This window comes from Ictidomys tridecemlineatus, chromosome 8 (assembly GCF_052094955.1).
Source record: "Ictidomys tridecemlineatus isolate mIctTri1 chromosome 8, mIctTri1.hap1, whole genome shotgun sequence".
Classification (NCBI taxonomy): domain Eukaryota; kingdom Metazoa; phylum Chordata; class Mammalia; order Rodentia; family Sciuridae; genus Ictidomys; species Ictidomys tridecemlineatus.
The window spans coordinates 99,902,788-99,918,631 of NC_135484.1; the positions used below are offsets into that span (position 1 = coordinate 99,902,788).

A 15,844-nucleotide genomic window follows, 5' to 3' on the forward strand; every position below is an offset into this window, starting at 1 on the left:
CATTTATTTATTTATTTATGTATCTTTAGTTTTTAGGTGGACACATTATTTTGCTTTTATGTGGTGCTGAGGATCGAACCCAGTGCCTCATGCATGCTAGGTGAGCACTCTACTACTGAGCCACAACCCCAGTCCCTATATTACTTATTAACAGTAGAATTATGATCATTAATAATTTTTAGATTTCAAAAAATATAGTCCATCAGCTCAAAATTTAGTCTTTTAACACTATTACCTGTAAAAGTAGGAGTATTTATTCAATTAGATTGAAATCCTCAGAGAAATCAACTTTTTAAGGGGCAGTTTGTTTTACTCACAAGTGCAGAATAGAGGTCTATGTATATTGGGCTGGGGGAGTTGTATATAGAGACAACTTAAAAGCTTATATATTTTACTAATTCTAGAAGGATATAAAATATCCTAGCCCCTTCTGGTAATGTTTGTATAAATAAAATTTGCTTTAGGACAGGCTTTGTTAAGGTAGCCCCTATCCAGGGTAACTGTTTTTTAAATCGTTAATACCACAACAATCCATATACAAAAATCCGTTTAATGATAATTTGTGTAAGTAGATTTATAGAGACAGAAAAGAGTTCCACTTTTTCTTTACCAAGCAATCAAGCAAAACACAGGACCAATACAATTAGTGGGCAGAAGTGGGTGGCAATGGCTTTTCTCTAATAAGACATGATCGCCATCTAGAGGATCCATTTGAAACTACAGTGTAGTGAGCAAAACCTACAAAATATTTTCAAGAGTTAAAAGTTATAATTTATGAACAGGTAGGCAACAGAGAAAGAAATAAACCATGCTAATTTCATGGCTATGAATACCTATTATTTCAAGCTTCTAGTAAATGAATCTTGCAAATATCGTTATTGAGATACTTTCAGCCAAAACTGGAAATAAAACCCTGATATCTTCAGAGCATTAAAATTAGCTCATCAGTAAATACAGGTCAGGAAGAAACTAGACAGGAGGGTAACAGGCAAATGTATCCACAGTTTGCTGTGTTCTGCTTCCCTAAATAGGACCTCATACAAATCCATAGGAATTTTTATTCACCAAAAGATGCAAAATACTGATAGTTTAGTTCGATCAGGAACATCTGCATTTAAGAAATTTTTGTTTAGTTATAGATGGATATATTACCTTTATTTTATTTATTTTTATGTGGTGCTGAGGATTGAACCCAATGCCTCATACATGCTGCTCTCTACCACTGAGCCACAACTGCAGCCCCAACATTTGCATTTTAGTAGATTCAAAGTCTTAATTAAAAGTGAGAGAGGAAAAGATAAACAGAATTTTTAGTACTTGTCAACTGTTGGAGCAGTGATGGAGTAAGATAACCATCTCCTTTATAAAATTCTTAATTAACTTTTAAAACTAGGACTTACTGATAAATATTTATTCATTTACTTATTGGGTACTGAGGATTGAACTTGAGAGTACTCGACCATTGAGCCACATCCCCAGCCCTATTTTGTATTTTATTTAGGGACAGGGTCTCACTGAGTTCCTTAGTGCCTGCTTTTGCTGAAGCTGGCTTTGAACATGTAATCCTCCTATCTCAGCCTCTTGAGCCATTGGGATTACAGGCATGTACCACCGTGCCTGGCTGATAAACTTATTTTAATGATAATATTTCAAAAGGGGCCAGACTCAGTGGCACATGCCTATAATCCCAGGAACTGGTGGATGAGGCAGGTGGAATGCAAGTTTGAGGGCAGCCTCAGCAATTTAGTGAGACCCTCTCAAAATAAACAAAAAAGGCTACATACTTAGTGGTTGTGTGCCTCTGGATTCAACCCTCAATACCACACTGCCCCACACATACACACTCAAAGGCATATTAGCCTCTTTCAGAAGTTTGAGTAGTTAGCTGGGCTTGGTGCTCACCTGTAATCCTCGTGGCTCAAGAGGCTGATGCAGGAGGATCCCAAGTTCAAAGCCAGCCTCAGCAACTTAGCAAGGTCCTAGGCAACTTAGCAAGACCCTGTCTACAAAAACTAAAAAGGGTAGGGATGAGGCTCAGTGGATAAATACCCCTGGATTCAATCCCTGGTACCCCCCAAAAAGCAAAGTTTTGAGTAGTTAGAAACATCTGTACTTCCTGTGTTTATATACTTCTAATGAGATACTAGTATTTTGAGAGCATATCATAGCTGGGCATGGTGGTGCATACCTGTAATCCCAGCCACTCAGGAGGCTAAGAGAATTACAAGTTCAAGGCCAGCCTTGCAGTGTCTCACAAAAAGGTGGGGTGGGGGGAGTTGGTGATGTAGTTTAATGATAAAGTGCCCCTGGGTTCCATCCCCAGTACTGCAAAAACAAAAAAGGAGATAGATTATATTATAGTCCCCTATCTCAATGATTCTCAAATATCACTTGTAAAATAAATGGTTTCTTTTTTCTTTTTTAAAATTTTCCAATCACTTGAGGGTCAATCTTCTGCAAATTAAAACTTGTATGGCAATATCTTAGTTTCATGCTTCTTTCTATACTTATGGTGCCATAGGCAAATCATAACAAGGTGCAGACTGGTATTGGTCTGAGGTACATTTGAAGATAACTCCTCTACTTTCTGTCTCCACTTTAAAAATATGTATATATATCTGGATGATTTAATCTAAAGATCTCCACCAATACCACCATAGTTATGCTCAAAAGTTTGATTCACAACTTTCTCCCTTATTTCTTTTTCTTCCATTTTTGAAACACTATAGTCTTTGAATCTTTAATAATGAAAATTTCACTTTCAAGTTCCCAGTTTAAATTGACCTTCTACTTGAAATGTTTGCACTCCTCCTTCCCTATTTTCAGTTCAACCTCATTCAGTTTTGCTAACTTTATTTGCTGTGAATTTGACCTCGACAAACAGAAGCTTGTATAAGACATTTAGGTAGCATAAAAGTTGAGATACTTGAGGATGAACAAGAAATTCACTAAGCAAAACAATGTAGCTAACAAGACACATGCTTTCTTGATTTAAAGATTATAGGAAAGCTTGAGTTGGATTTTTTTTTTTTTGGCCAAAACACAGATTCAAAGTCTTTTTTATTGATAAATAGTTCTAGCTTTCTTAGGTTTACAATGATTTTTGTTTCTGATCCCAATAACCCAAGATAGGAAATCCCACTCGTGCATATATTAAATAAGGTGTTTATACATTTACATTTATAAGGCACAAAACTCACAAATCTTTCAGAAAAAAGAATAAAAAGTACTCTTTGTTTCTGAAGACAAGAAAATAATCTTAGAGGAGGTTCATCAAACTGGAATTAAAACAAACCACTTCCTTTTTTAGTAAACAAGGGACTTTATACTGATAGGAAATGTAGCCGATGAAGAGAAGGCTTCTCAGCCCTTCCTTTGATGCAGCCTCCTTCACTGGATTAGTGCAGAAGCCAGTCCTCAGAGAGGGCTGCATGGCCAGAACAATAATTGCAAGCACCACCTGTCTCACAGAAGCTGCTGGGAAGCAATGTTCCAAGCAGAGCATTTTGGTTATAGGGTGCCTGATTCCCTTGCCTCTTACCCAAGGACCTTTTAGGGACCAACCACAGTGAACACATGTACTGGGACTTGATTATTTTAAGGTTCTGCTTTAAGTTGAGGCAGAACTGCCTGCTTGAGGCCCCTGAATTGAGGTGGTTATGTTGGTCCTTCATGAGCAGAATCTATGTAGAAGGCTGGACTTCAAGTTCCTCTTGAAATAATCAGACCCCCAGAGGAAAGTTAGGACCAATTCACCCTACAAAGGGTTCCCCACCCCCACCCCCCCAAAAGAGCCATTTTTGTCAATATGTTTTTTAGAATCTTAGAGCAACCCCCAGATCTTCTGGTTTGTAAGGCAGCCCTAATAGCTCTGGTAATCCTACAGTTCACAGGTATAAAAGAAGGGTCCCATAACACCAAACAAGCAAGGCTATTCATGCTTGTTGGCTGGGCCTCCTGGAGGCTCTTGGCACTGTACTTTCTAGTACCATTTACATTAGTATTATACAAGAATGAACTTCCTGCATGTCACATGGCTTCAAGCATTTCCTGGAAGTGTGACTGCTTCATAGTACTTTGAGTTACCATGCAAAGAAGGGACAGGAGTGAACAGCACTTCAGACAAAAACAAAACAAAACAAAACAAACAAACAAAAAAAAAACAGCCAGGCAGACAATTGTCCTGAGAAACGGTCAGTGGTAGAGTGGATGAGAGAGTAAGGATCAGAAATCAGATGAACTGAGTAATTCCTTATTTCTAACAGTTTCACAGAATCATCTTGAAGATTCTGACTTTTCCTCTAGATAATTTGAAATCCAAATAAAACAAGGTCTTTAGGTCAATTTATTCAATTACCAAAGACCAGCATAGTAGGATGGTTATTCCAATAGGGTGAGGACAAACCTACCTACTTTCCAGTACTATTTTATTATCCACTCAGTTCTAGGACTTGCCTCTGGAAGCTATCGTCAGAATTTGCTAAATTTTCAGGCATGAAGATAGTTCTCAGTTCAGTGTTTCATTAATCTTACCAAGATCCCTTTCCTTCTAAGGCTATGACCCAGAAGGAAAAGGAATATTCCTTTACTTAACAACAAAACTCTTGAATCCTTTGGCTTTTAAATGCTGTAGCCATAGCATATCCTTGGAAATACATATTAATTTGAAAATCAACCCCTAAAAATAACAAGTCAACTTCCATTGTTGTATCAAGTTTTCCCCAAATCACAAGGGCCACGTTCACATCTACATCCTGTTCCACCCAAAAGCCTCATGAATCTTTCTTTGTCAGTCTGGCCTTGACTTTGTGTCTCAGAAGGGCTGCGGTGGCAGCACTACAGGCGGCCAAGAAAAAGAAAGAAAGGCAGGCCATGTAGACAGACAAAGGACCATGGCGCTGCTGGAAGATCTCATGTCGCCCCTGGTAGTCCAGAAGGATGGCTTCCAGCTGTGAGAGCGTGCAGATAGACAGAAAGGCATGGAAGATTTGATGCCCATGGCCCACGATGTCACAGGAACCCGGGAAATACTTCTCAGGCACCGGGCAGGAGAAGAAGTAGGCGCTGACCAGGAAGAAAAAGATCTGGAGGGTGTGGTACCAGGCTGCCTGCTCCTGGCAGCCAGCCAGGTGGCAGAGTGCCACCCGGTGTGCCACAGGACTGATGTCTAGGATGAAGGCCAGCCCTGCCGGTACCACTTGACAGATCTTCCTCATAACTGGGTAAGGCCTTCGGTAACGATACTTTGCGTAGCAACAGCCAGTACAAGATAACCAGCCGCAGAAGGCAGCTGCTGGCAAGAAGAAAAGCCAGAACCGCTCATACCAGGCCTGGTCTGAGCTGTAGAAGAAGTGGGCCAAGGCACTGCCATATTGGTAAACACTGACGCCAACATAGTCCACGAAGTAGAAGGTGTAGTGGGACAGCTCGGACTTGGACTGGAGCAGGTGGGCCAGAAGGCTGCACGTGAGATACGTAATGGAGGACAGGATAAACAGGAGCAGGGGCAGGGAGTGAGGAGAGGCCCACGGCAAGGCCTCGGCCTCCGCAAAGGCCCAGAATCGCAAAAGTACGGCCAGGGCCGCCAGCAGGTGGGTCCAGACGTTGACGACTTCGTTGTGTTTCTGAAAGAGACTGAAGAAGTAGTAACGCCACTCGTGCCCCGTGGGGCGGTAGCCCGTGCGGATGTACGGCTCCCGGAAGAGCTGGGGCACATCCGTTTCCGGGACGGTGCAGGGCATCTTGGGAAGTCCATCCTCCAAGATCTTGGGCAGGCGGCGCAGGTGCTGGCCGCTCACGGACAGGGTGCTCAGGCGCTCCAGGATGGCTGTCGTCATGGCGGTGGCGTCGTGGGGGCCGGGGCAGCCTGAGGAAGAGAGGGAAACCGCGATGAGACACGCGGCAGACAGTGAGGAACTGTGACCAGTCTTAATGGACTTGGCTACCTGGGGCAGGAGGAGAAGCCGGGAACTGCAGCTGGCTTCTCTGGACCTCGTTTTCCTCATCGGTAGAATGATGGAGTTGGAACAAGGTCCCTTTACTGTCCAGTGTTCTGATTCTGTATCTGCTGCATACTACAGGGTGAGACAGAGCCACGCTTTGTCAAACGGGTCTCTTTGCCACCTTAACATTATTTAATAATAAACAAGATTTAATGGTACGTAAGATTATTTTTAAAGACTAGGTTTTCCTTAATGTAATTAAAATGTAATTAGGCTTGAACTACTATAAATATGTTGAAACACAGAACGATAAATATAAGCACGATAAAGAGCTGGGCATGGGGGTACACGCCTGTAATCCCAGTGGCTATGGAGGATGAGGAAGGAGGATCACAAGTTTGAGATCAGCCTCAGCAACTTAGGGAGGCCCTGGGGAATTTAGAGAAACCCTGTCTAAATAAATAAATAAATAAATGTGGGCGGGGAGCTGGGGATATTGCCCAGTGATTGAGCTCACCTGGGTTCAATCCCTGGTGATAGATAGATAGATAGATAGATAGATAGATAGATAGATAAAAATAAAGGCTAATAAATGCTCCATTTCTTTGGCACCCACCTAATCTTAAATTACCCCACTAATTTCACTGGTAACTTGAAAATCTGAGGTAAACAACTGTATTAACTTCAAACTAAAGAAAAACAAATTAGGTTGGGAAAAACCAATGCACATTCTGAGATATTGTAATAGTTAAAATTAAAACATGGCCTAACATAAAGCCTTAACATAAAGTCTTAATTGCAAATATTGTTCTATTTAATTTACTATTATTATTTTCAGTACTGAGGATTGAACCCAGGGGTACTCTAGCCCTGAGCTATGTCTTCAGCCCCTTTTATTTTTCATTTTGAGACAAAGTCTCACTGAGTTGCCCAAGCTGGCCTCAAATTTGTAATCCTCTTGCCTCAGCATCCCAAGTTATTGGGATTACAGGCCTATGCCACTGTGCCCATCGGGATTGTTCTTTTCAAGAAAGGAGAAAAGCTCTGGAAATGGGGTAGTTTGGGATTTGTCTATCTTGGATAAGTAAATTTGTACTTGTAGGCTTCAGAAATGCTTAACTTATTCTTGGAATGTCTATGTGACAGATTAGTCTGATAAGCACAGCAACTATTTTGTAAAATATTTAATAAAATTTATGAAAAATTCCCTGTGAAGTTACTGGGTAAAGAAGCATACAGTTAACTGTACTTAATAATTCCTAAGCTTGTTTCCTCAATAAAAGTTATATAGTGGGCTGGAGTAATAGCTCAGTGATAGAGTGCTTGCCTAGTACATGTGAGGCACTGGAGTCAATCCTTATTAGCACCATATAAAAATGAATAAATGAAAGTATTGTTTCCATCTACAACTAAAAAATATTTTAAAAAAGTTGCATGCCAATTTATATAAATGGACCCCTACCTTCAAAGATCTTCAACAGGAAAAAATACAGAAAGTACTATAATTTTAGTGAAAAAAAAATGTAATATTCCCACTTATTTACATTGAAGGAGAAAAAAATCTAAGCAGATAAAAAATGTAGGGCATGATAAATAAAATGTGGCCAGATGTGGTACTACATGCCTGTAATCCCAGCAACTTGAGAGGCTAAGGCAGGAGGATCACAAGTTTGAGGGCAGCCTCAGCAAATTAGTGAGACTCTGTCTCAAAAGAAAATAAAAGAGGCTGGGGATGTGACTCAGTGTTACAGCCCCCCACCCCCAGGTTCCACTTCTTAGCACAATCAGTCAATCAATAAAACGTGAAAGAAGTTCAGACCTGGAGTTGAATCTTGATTTTTGCCACTGAGTGATTTTGGGCAAGTTATAGAACTTTTCTCAGCCTTTGTCTTTATATGCAAAGTATGCTTCATAATTTTACATATTATGGGGTAGTTGTGATGGTTAAATGAGGGAGTCTAAAAAAATGAATTGTTTTGCCTGGCCCAAGACAGATGCTTAGTAAATGTTAAATACTTTTGCTATTTTTATTAATATGAACTGGGCTCTATGCTAGATACTAGGAATGCTAAGACCAATAAGATAGGTTCCCTACTTTCATGAAGGTCAGAGTCTACTTGGGAGATAGACAAGAAGTGGGACCTTATAGAAAAGTGTAGTTAAGCATTTTACTAGAGAAAAGCCCCAATTCATAGACTAGAAGGTGTGATTGGGGGACAAGTCTCTCCAAGTTACCCTTGAACTGAGTCTTAAAGGAAAAGTCAGAATTTCTGAAAGGATATAAAGAAGGAGATTTCCAAACAAAGAACAAGATTAAAAACTTTTGCCAAGATATGGGCTGGAAAGCCAGGAGATTCTCATGAGACTCTACTAGTGTAGTTCACTATAAGTTACTGGCATCAAGAGAGATCTGAGCTCTAATTTTGACCCCACTGTCAACAAGTCACATTACTATCTTAAGCTCTCCGTCATCTGTGAAGTAGAGTTAATGCAGAGAAGCTGCCCTACAAGGTTGATGCAAGGGCTATATGATATGATGCCTGTTAAGTGTTATCAAAATGTTTGGTTCCAAAGTGACACACAAAAAAACATTATAACCATCACTAGTATGTAACACAGGAATGGCTCATGAGTGGAGGGTCTAATGTCTCCTTCATCTTTGTATTTTGGTTTTAGCTCCAGTAACCCTATATTGAGACATTTTCTAAGTAAGCACCCACTAGATGGTGGTCTCCTACTGGAATTAGGTTATGATCCAAATCTCAACATAGGTCATAGTTCATAATGTCAAGGGGAAAGTACTAAGGATTACAGAGTCAACCAGGAAGCGAACCAGAATATGTGGCCAGATGTGGTACTACATGCCTATAATCCCAGCAGTTTGGGAGGCTAAGGCAGGAGGATCAGAGAGGGAATATGGAAGTTAAAAAGAATGTTCATTGGAATACCTTAATTCAGGCTGGCTGTAGTGGTGCACATATGTAATCCCAGGGATTTGAGAAGCTGAGATGAGAGGTTCAAGACCAGCCTGGGCAACTTAGTGAGACCCTGTTTCAAAATAAAAGATAAAAAGGGCTGGGGATATAGCCCAGTGGTAGAATGCTCTTGGGTTCAATCCAGTGCCTTCTCCCACAAACCCAAAAATAAATCTAAAAACACCTTGATTCTTTTAAAAATAAGAAGGAAAAGCTTAAAAGTACTTCTACAACTGACCTCAGAAGGAAGAACTGCAGGAATGGGACATGGGATAACTTTTCAAGTTGTTCTTTTGCTGTTAGCCAACATATTATCTGGGGGAGTTGGGCTTGTTGGATCTCTGTTCTTTAGACACAAGCTTCTATTATCTCTTGTGAAGCAGAAAACAAAATCAGATGAACATACCAGTCTGATTTTATGATTGGTAGACAACTGAGGTAAGACATTGGGCATATGAAAATATCAGTCTGATTTTATGATTGGTATGATTCCTTTATAATAAGGAATCTCTAAAGATATTTTCCAGTAGGCTCCATCTGGATGTCATCTAATATTAAGGATTTTACATTATCTTTGGATACCCAGACCAATCTGCAACAATTCTCATCTCAAATAATACATAACCACCCAGTTCCTTCTTATCTTTATATCCTTAAGGTGTCTAGCCAGGGGCAGTGGTGCTCTAATCCCAGCTACTTAGGAGACTGAGGCAGTTCAAAGCTAGGCTGAGTGATTTAGTGAAACCCTGTCTCAAAAAATAAAATGGTCTGGGAATATAATTCACCGGTAGAAGAAAGCTCCTAAGTTCAATTCCCAGTACTGCAATAAATAACTAAAGTAAATAAAACAATGTCTATTAAACAGTAGGTTTTTACAAACCTGATGATTCAACTGAATTGTTTGTTTGTTTGTTTGTTTGTCTGCAGTATGGGGTGTTGAACCCAGGTGTGCTACATCCCTAGTCCTTTTTATTTTGAAACATTGCCTCACTAAAATGCCAAGCCTGGCCTCAAACTTGGTGATTCTCCTGCCTCAGCTTTCCAAGTAGCTTGGATTTCAGGTGTGTGTCACACATCTGGCTCAACAGAATTTATAAAGTTTCAGTTTTTGATTATTTAATGGGTGGAATGGAGCATAAGTCAATTGTAGCAACTAACTAGTCCCATCTATTCTGATAGAGGAAGGACAGAATGTGATGCTGCTGTATTGTTGAACTCCAGAAGACCAGGCCTGTTTAACTGTGACCATGGCAGTCCTTTAGTTCTCACATTACCTCCCTTATAACTTTATGTTGATTAGTCTTATGACTTTATGTTGGTAAGTATTTTTTCAGAAATTTATTTCTACTTCACTTTTCATGGAAAATAAACTAAAGAGAGGTCTATACTAAGAAGCAGAGAGATGTAAGACCAAAAGGATATTAACTTTAGTTCAAAGGAAAAGGAACACCGAAGAAAAAGTTGGCAGAACCAACTTCGAATGAGATCTTTAAAATGCACACCAGTCTTTGAGTTTCCATAGGTATTAATGCCTCTGCATTAATACTCCTCTGGATTAATACATGCCCTGGATTGTGTAAACCTGATACTCACAGAGGGACCAGGTAGTCCAGGGACACAACCACCATGGCCTTCAACTCAGAATGTAATTCCTTATCTCATTCAGCAATGAGGGGGGTTACAAAGAAGTAAGTACTCTTATCTGTGGGTAGAAAGGATTTAAATTTCCCTTGGGATGTGCAGGGTCATGAAAAATTCTAAACATTTTTGCAGTACTGGGGATTGAACTCAAGGTGCTCTACCACTGATCTATATCCCCCGCCCATTTTGAGAACAGGGTTGCCCAGTCTGGCCTCAAACTTACAATCTCCTTCAGTAGAAGGGAGAATGTGGCCATCTAGAGAGCAAGAAGCTTTAGGAGTAAAGGAAGGGATATATATTCTTTTTTTACCCCCTTAGCAACTACCTCCTCCTCTGACATGAAATTCTCCTTTTGTCTGAGAACAACCAATACAACCACAGTAATGGAAATGGTTATAAATCTTGTGTCATAAACTACAGACCACTGTCTAGTGGGTTCTTGCTTTCAGCACCCCGTGTCCTTAGATAGACCTCACTTTCACCAAGCCAGAGTGGGCAGCACTTACAGAAAGAAGCTTCAAAAGACCACCTGTAAAGTTTGAGCTTATTTTGGAGGAAACACATGTCAGCATCATAGTGTTGTTCAGGCACACACCTTCATGCCTTCCTAGGTGATTTCTCTGAGTGAGGATTCCCTCATTCCTGGACTCTGTCCCATGTAATCCTACCTAAGCTGCTGTGGTTATCAGCTGACCTAGAAGCAACCTCAGAACCGTCTACCTTGCACAGGATTCACACCAACTCCTGGACATCTGAAATTCAAATCTTCATTAAGAATCCTCCTGAACTAGCCAGGCATGGTGGCACACTACTGTAATCCCAGCAGCTTGGGAGGCTGAAACAGAAGGTTCTCAGGTTTGAAGCCAGCCTCAGCAGCTTAGCAAGGCCCTAAGCAACTTGGTGAGACCCTGTCTCAAAATAAAAAAAATAAAAATAGGTTGGGGATGTGGCTCAGTGATTAAACAACCCTGGGTTTAATCCTTGGAACCAAAAAAAAAAAAATCCTGAATCCAACTACTTGGGAGGCTGAAGCAGGAGGGATCACAAGTTTGAGGACAGCCTGGGAAATTTAATGAGACCCTGTCCTAAAATAAAAAATACAAAGGGCCTGGGATGTAGTTCAGTGGTAAAGTTCCCCTGGCTTCAATCCCTAATACCACAAAAGGAAAAAAAAAAAGAATCCTCATGACCTGGACAAGTCAAAAGGCAAATTGATCATTTTGATCAACCAGAAAGCTTTTTCAGAGTAAGGATTATCTGTTCAATACTATTGCAGGGTACAGAGACCACAGAAGAAGATGACTTCTTATTTGAAGAAGCTTATAAGAAGAGTCGGACTTCATGAATCAATAGCTAAAAACACCAAATGGAACATAATCAAGTATAAATGAGATAGAAATTTAGGGATACAGAAAAAGATACACCGAGTCTCAAAAGAGAAAGGCCTGTGAGCCACTGAAAATGCCCATGAACCTTGAAATGCAAAATAAGCAATTCCTGAGCAACCTACCATATCTTTGGCCCATGTTCTTGCCTGAAAAAAGTAACATAATTTGAGAGAGATACACAAGTGCAGGAAAACTGGCATGAAATTGCATAACTCTGCCCTTCACCTCTTAGCTACTTTCCCTCTATGTATAGTAACACTCCAGACCAAGGGGTTGCTGTCTCCCTCTGGAGATGGCCTGCATCTTCTCTTGGATGTGTATTCCTTGCTTTACCCCACATTCTCCTTGAATGTGTATCTGCTTTCCTAAATATATCTGTCTGTGTCACTGGCTTGTGATGAAATGCTTTTCTGTCATGTACCAAGAACCCCATTTTTTCTGAGACAAGGTCTCCCTCTCCAGGAACTCCTCCAGTGACACAAAGTAAAATTATACAGGTCTGTATAGAGCAGAACTGGAGCACATGCAGGCAGCCATGGACAAAATGGACTTGTGATAGATCTGGGTAGATGGACAGAACTTAGACAAGGATGAGGCATCCCAAGAAAGGAGCAAAATACAAGCATAAGAATGCTGTCGCTTCTTGTTGGTCTGTGAGTAAAGGGATGCTGGGGAGTAATAAGGGAGTGGGGTAAGGACAGTGGCATTAGTGAAAGCTTAGGTTTGATGAAACCTTTGAAAAGGTTTGAAACAAGCTTTTAGCTTGTTTGAGTGATTATCTCTCCTGAGCTCTGCAGAACTCCCATTGCTAACTAGTTCCTCCTCTCTTGGGTTAAGTGACAGTACCTCTCTGCCTTGCCTCTATTCTCTTATTCCACCATCCCTGACAGCTGTGTTCCCAAAGATCCATCCTTCTTAGTGTCTGTACTATGCCTTTCACTCAAGTACTTTTCCCAGGCCCTTAGCTTCAGTTGGAACCTCTAACAGCTGATTCCCAAATATGCCTCCAGCCACATCTTTCCTGAGGGTTGGATTCAAATATTTAACCATTCTTGAGGTGTATAACTGAATGTCCACAGGTACTTCAAATTCACCATCAAATATCTCCATCAGTTCAGGATTGATCCTGCCCCTACTTCTAACATCTAGAGCTGCTGATCTTATCTCAGCATTTCTGGAATCTATTTGCTTTTTCCATTTCTACTGTTTTCCCTTAATTCACTCAAAATTAATTTAAGTTGCTGATAACAACCAATTACCATAAATGCCCTTTCTTCCTTGCATAATGGCTTCCCCACACACACAACCACACCCTCACTTCATTCTTTCCCTTCATTTTCCAGCCACTTCAGGGTGATAGGATAAAAAATGGAAATATGATCATAACTTCCTCCTCAAAACTTAATAACTCACCATTGTATGTTTGCAATACAAATACTAAGCTCTTACCATGCAAACAGGCCTTTTCTCTCTGACCTCTCTATTCCAGTCTCCTCTTGAGTCCACTTCCCCATGCAATTTATATGGCCTAAGGCCTGGATAATTACACTGGGAATTCTTCCAAAGTGTTCTCACTCTCTGTCTCCTAAGCACCCAAACCAGTGCCCCCTAGACTCGCAACCCCAGCCCATCTTCAACACTCTGCCCAGAATCTAGCTCTGCTGGGAAGCCTTTCCTAGACTAAGTTGGATCTATTCCCAGCTCCCATAGGACTAGGCTTTGCCTCCCTCTACTTGCTTTTGTCCTGGAGCCATGATCATTGATATACTCCACTCCTCCATTAGCCATCAGTGTTACCATGTTTAAAATAGCATCTTACATATAGAAATCACTTCATAATTATTTACTGAATAAAGGTTGAAGAAAAAATAAATTATGGATTGGTAGACAGTCTGGCTGTTAATATTTGCTCTACTCAGCTGTTGGCTATGCCTAAAACATTCAATTAGTCTGTGTCTTTATCCTCTTTAAAAAGGGTAGGTAAGTCAGGTGTGGTGGCACATACCTCTAATCCCAGAGATTTAGGTGACTGAAGCAGGAGAATCACAAGATTGAGGCCAGCCTGGGCAATTTAGTGAGACTCTGTCTCAAAGTAAAATCATTTTTTAAAAGGTGGGGATATAGCTTAATGGCAGATTGTCCCTGGGTTCAATCCCCAGTGCCACATGGGAGCACACACACACATACACACACACACACACACACACACACACACACACAAAGTGTCTGGTCGAACATGTCTTTTTTCTTATCATTCTTTAAACAAAACAGTATAATATTTACATAGCATTTATAATGTATTAAAGTACACAGGAAGATGTGCATAGATTATGCAAATACTATGTCATTTTATATAAGGGGCCAGAGCATCCTCAGATCCTGGTATCCCTGGGCAGTGGGGGTATAGAACCAATATCCCACAGATACTGAGGGCCAACTATATATATTTTTTGCCTTATAATTGATTTTAATGCAATTTTTGAAAATTAAACAGGAATGTAGGGCTGGGGTTATAGCTCAGTGGTAAAGCACTTGCCTAGCACATGTGAGTCACTAGGTTCAATCCTCAGCACCACATAAAAATAAAATAAAATAAGGTATTGTGTCCATCTACAACTAAAAATATTTTTTAAAAAAGAATATAAAATTTTGTGCTTCCTCACAATCCTCACAATCCTTCTCCCCAAACTACCTTTGTGTGTGTGTGTGTTTGGGATGCTAGGAATTGGTGCTCATGCTAAGTATGCATTCTACCACTGAGCTATACCTTTAGCCCAAGATTTTTAATTAGGCTCAAAATGGAATTGAAATTAAAATTTCTATTTATTGAGTATGGTATGCCTTGAATTCATTTAATATTTATAAAAAGTTACAAAATCATGCCTTGGACTATGTAGGGGTTCAATCTTAAAGCTTTGCCTTATAACTTAGAAGCCCCTTTCAAAATATTTTTTTAAGATTTAAAGATAATTTAGGAAAAGCAGAGAAAAGTAAGGTAGATGCATTATTCATGGTAATAATTTAATATTTTAGCTAAAATTGTTCATTTAAAAGTTTTTTTAAAAAGAAATCACAGGGCTGGGTTTGTGGCTTAGTGGCATAGTGCTTGCCTAGCATGAGTGAAGCATTGAATTTAATCCTTAGCATTTCAAAAATAAATAATTTTTTAAAAAAGAAAATCACAGTCAAGAATGGTGAGGCAGCCTGTAACCTCAGCTACTCAGGAGGCTGAGGCAAGAGGATCACAAGTTCCAGGCCAGCCTTAGCAATTTAGCCAGACCCTGTTGAAATTTTTTAAAAGGCCTTGGAGATGTAGCCTAGTGGCAGAGCACTTGCCTAGTATGTGTGGGGTCCTGGTTTTATACAATCCTCAACACTGGAAGAAGAAAAAAAAAACAAGAAAATGTTTTATTTACCTAGTTTAAACTGAAAACTACCAATAATACATTTTGTTTTCAGTAACATTCAATAAAACAGTGAAATTATATGTTTCTGATGACTGTTGTGACTTCCTCCTCCCTAAAAGTACATGGAAAAAGGATAGAGGGAATAAAGATCAGTAGAAAGGAGACAAAAGGAAAGGAAGGAGACTGTAGCTGTAAATCTAAAAGCCCCATCATCAGACCTTCTCCCCAGACCTGTTTTTTCCTCCTGATCTGTCACTCCCAAATTTCTGAGAAATCTACAAATTTTAGTGACTATAAATTCACTTTTCTATGAAAATTGTCTTTTTCCCCCCACAGTACTGAGGGTTAAACTCACGAGTGTTCTGCCACTGTAAAAATACCCCCAACCCTTTTTGTTTTTTATTGGGAGACAGGGTCTGGCTAAGTTGCTGGGGCTGGCCTCAAACTTGTGATACTTCTTTCTGAGCCTCCTGAGTAGCTGTGATTAGAGA

At 40.1% G+C, this 15,844-nt stretch overlaps 1 protein-coding gene across 5 annotated transcripts in view; it reads right to left on the bottom strand.

Moving 5' to 3' along the window:
• Window positions 1-530: 530 nt before the first annotated feature.
• Window positions 531-15,844, bottom strand: part of Paqr8 (progestin and adipoQ receptor family member 8) — a 45,647-nt gene continuing 30,333 nt past the window's right edge. For 3 of the 5 annotated variants that reach the window (XM_078019897.1, XM_078019898.1, XM_078019899.1), the window contains one exon: window positions 531-5,866. In XM_078019897.1, coding sequence (XP_077876023.1) covers window positions 4,773-5,837 — 1,065 coding nt within the window. In that variant the 5' untranslated portion in view covers window positions 5,838-5,866 and the 3' untranslated portion in view covers window positions 531-4,772. Of the gene's footprint in view, window positions 5,867-5,945; window positions 6,075-8,890; window positions 8,991-15,844 lie in introns of all 5 variants that reach the window. The other 2 variants (XM_078019900.1, XM_078019901.1) reach the window with 2 other exon arrangements.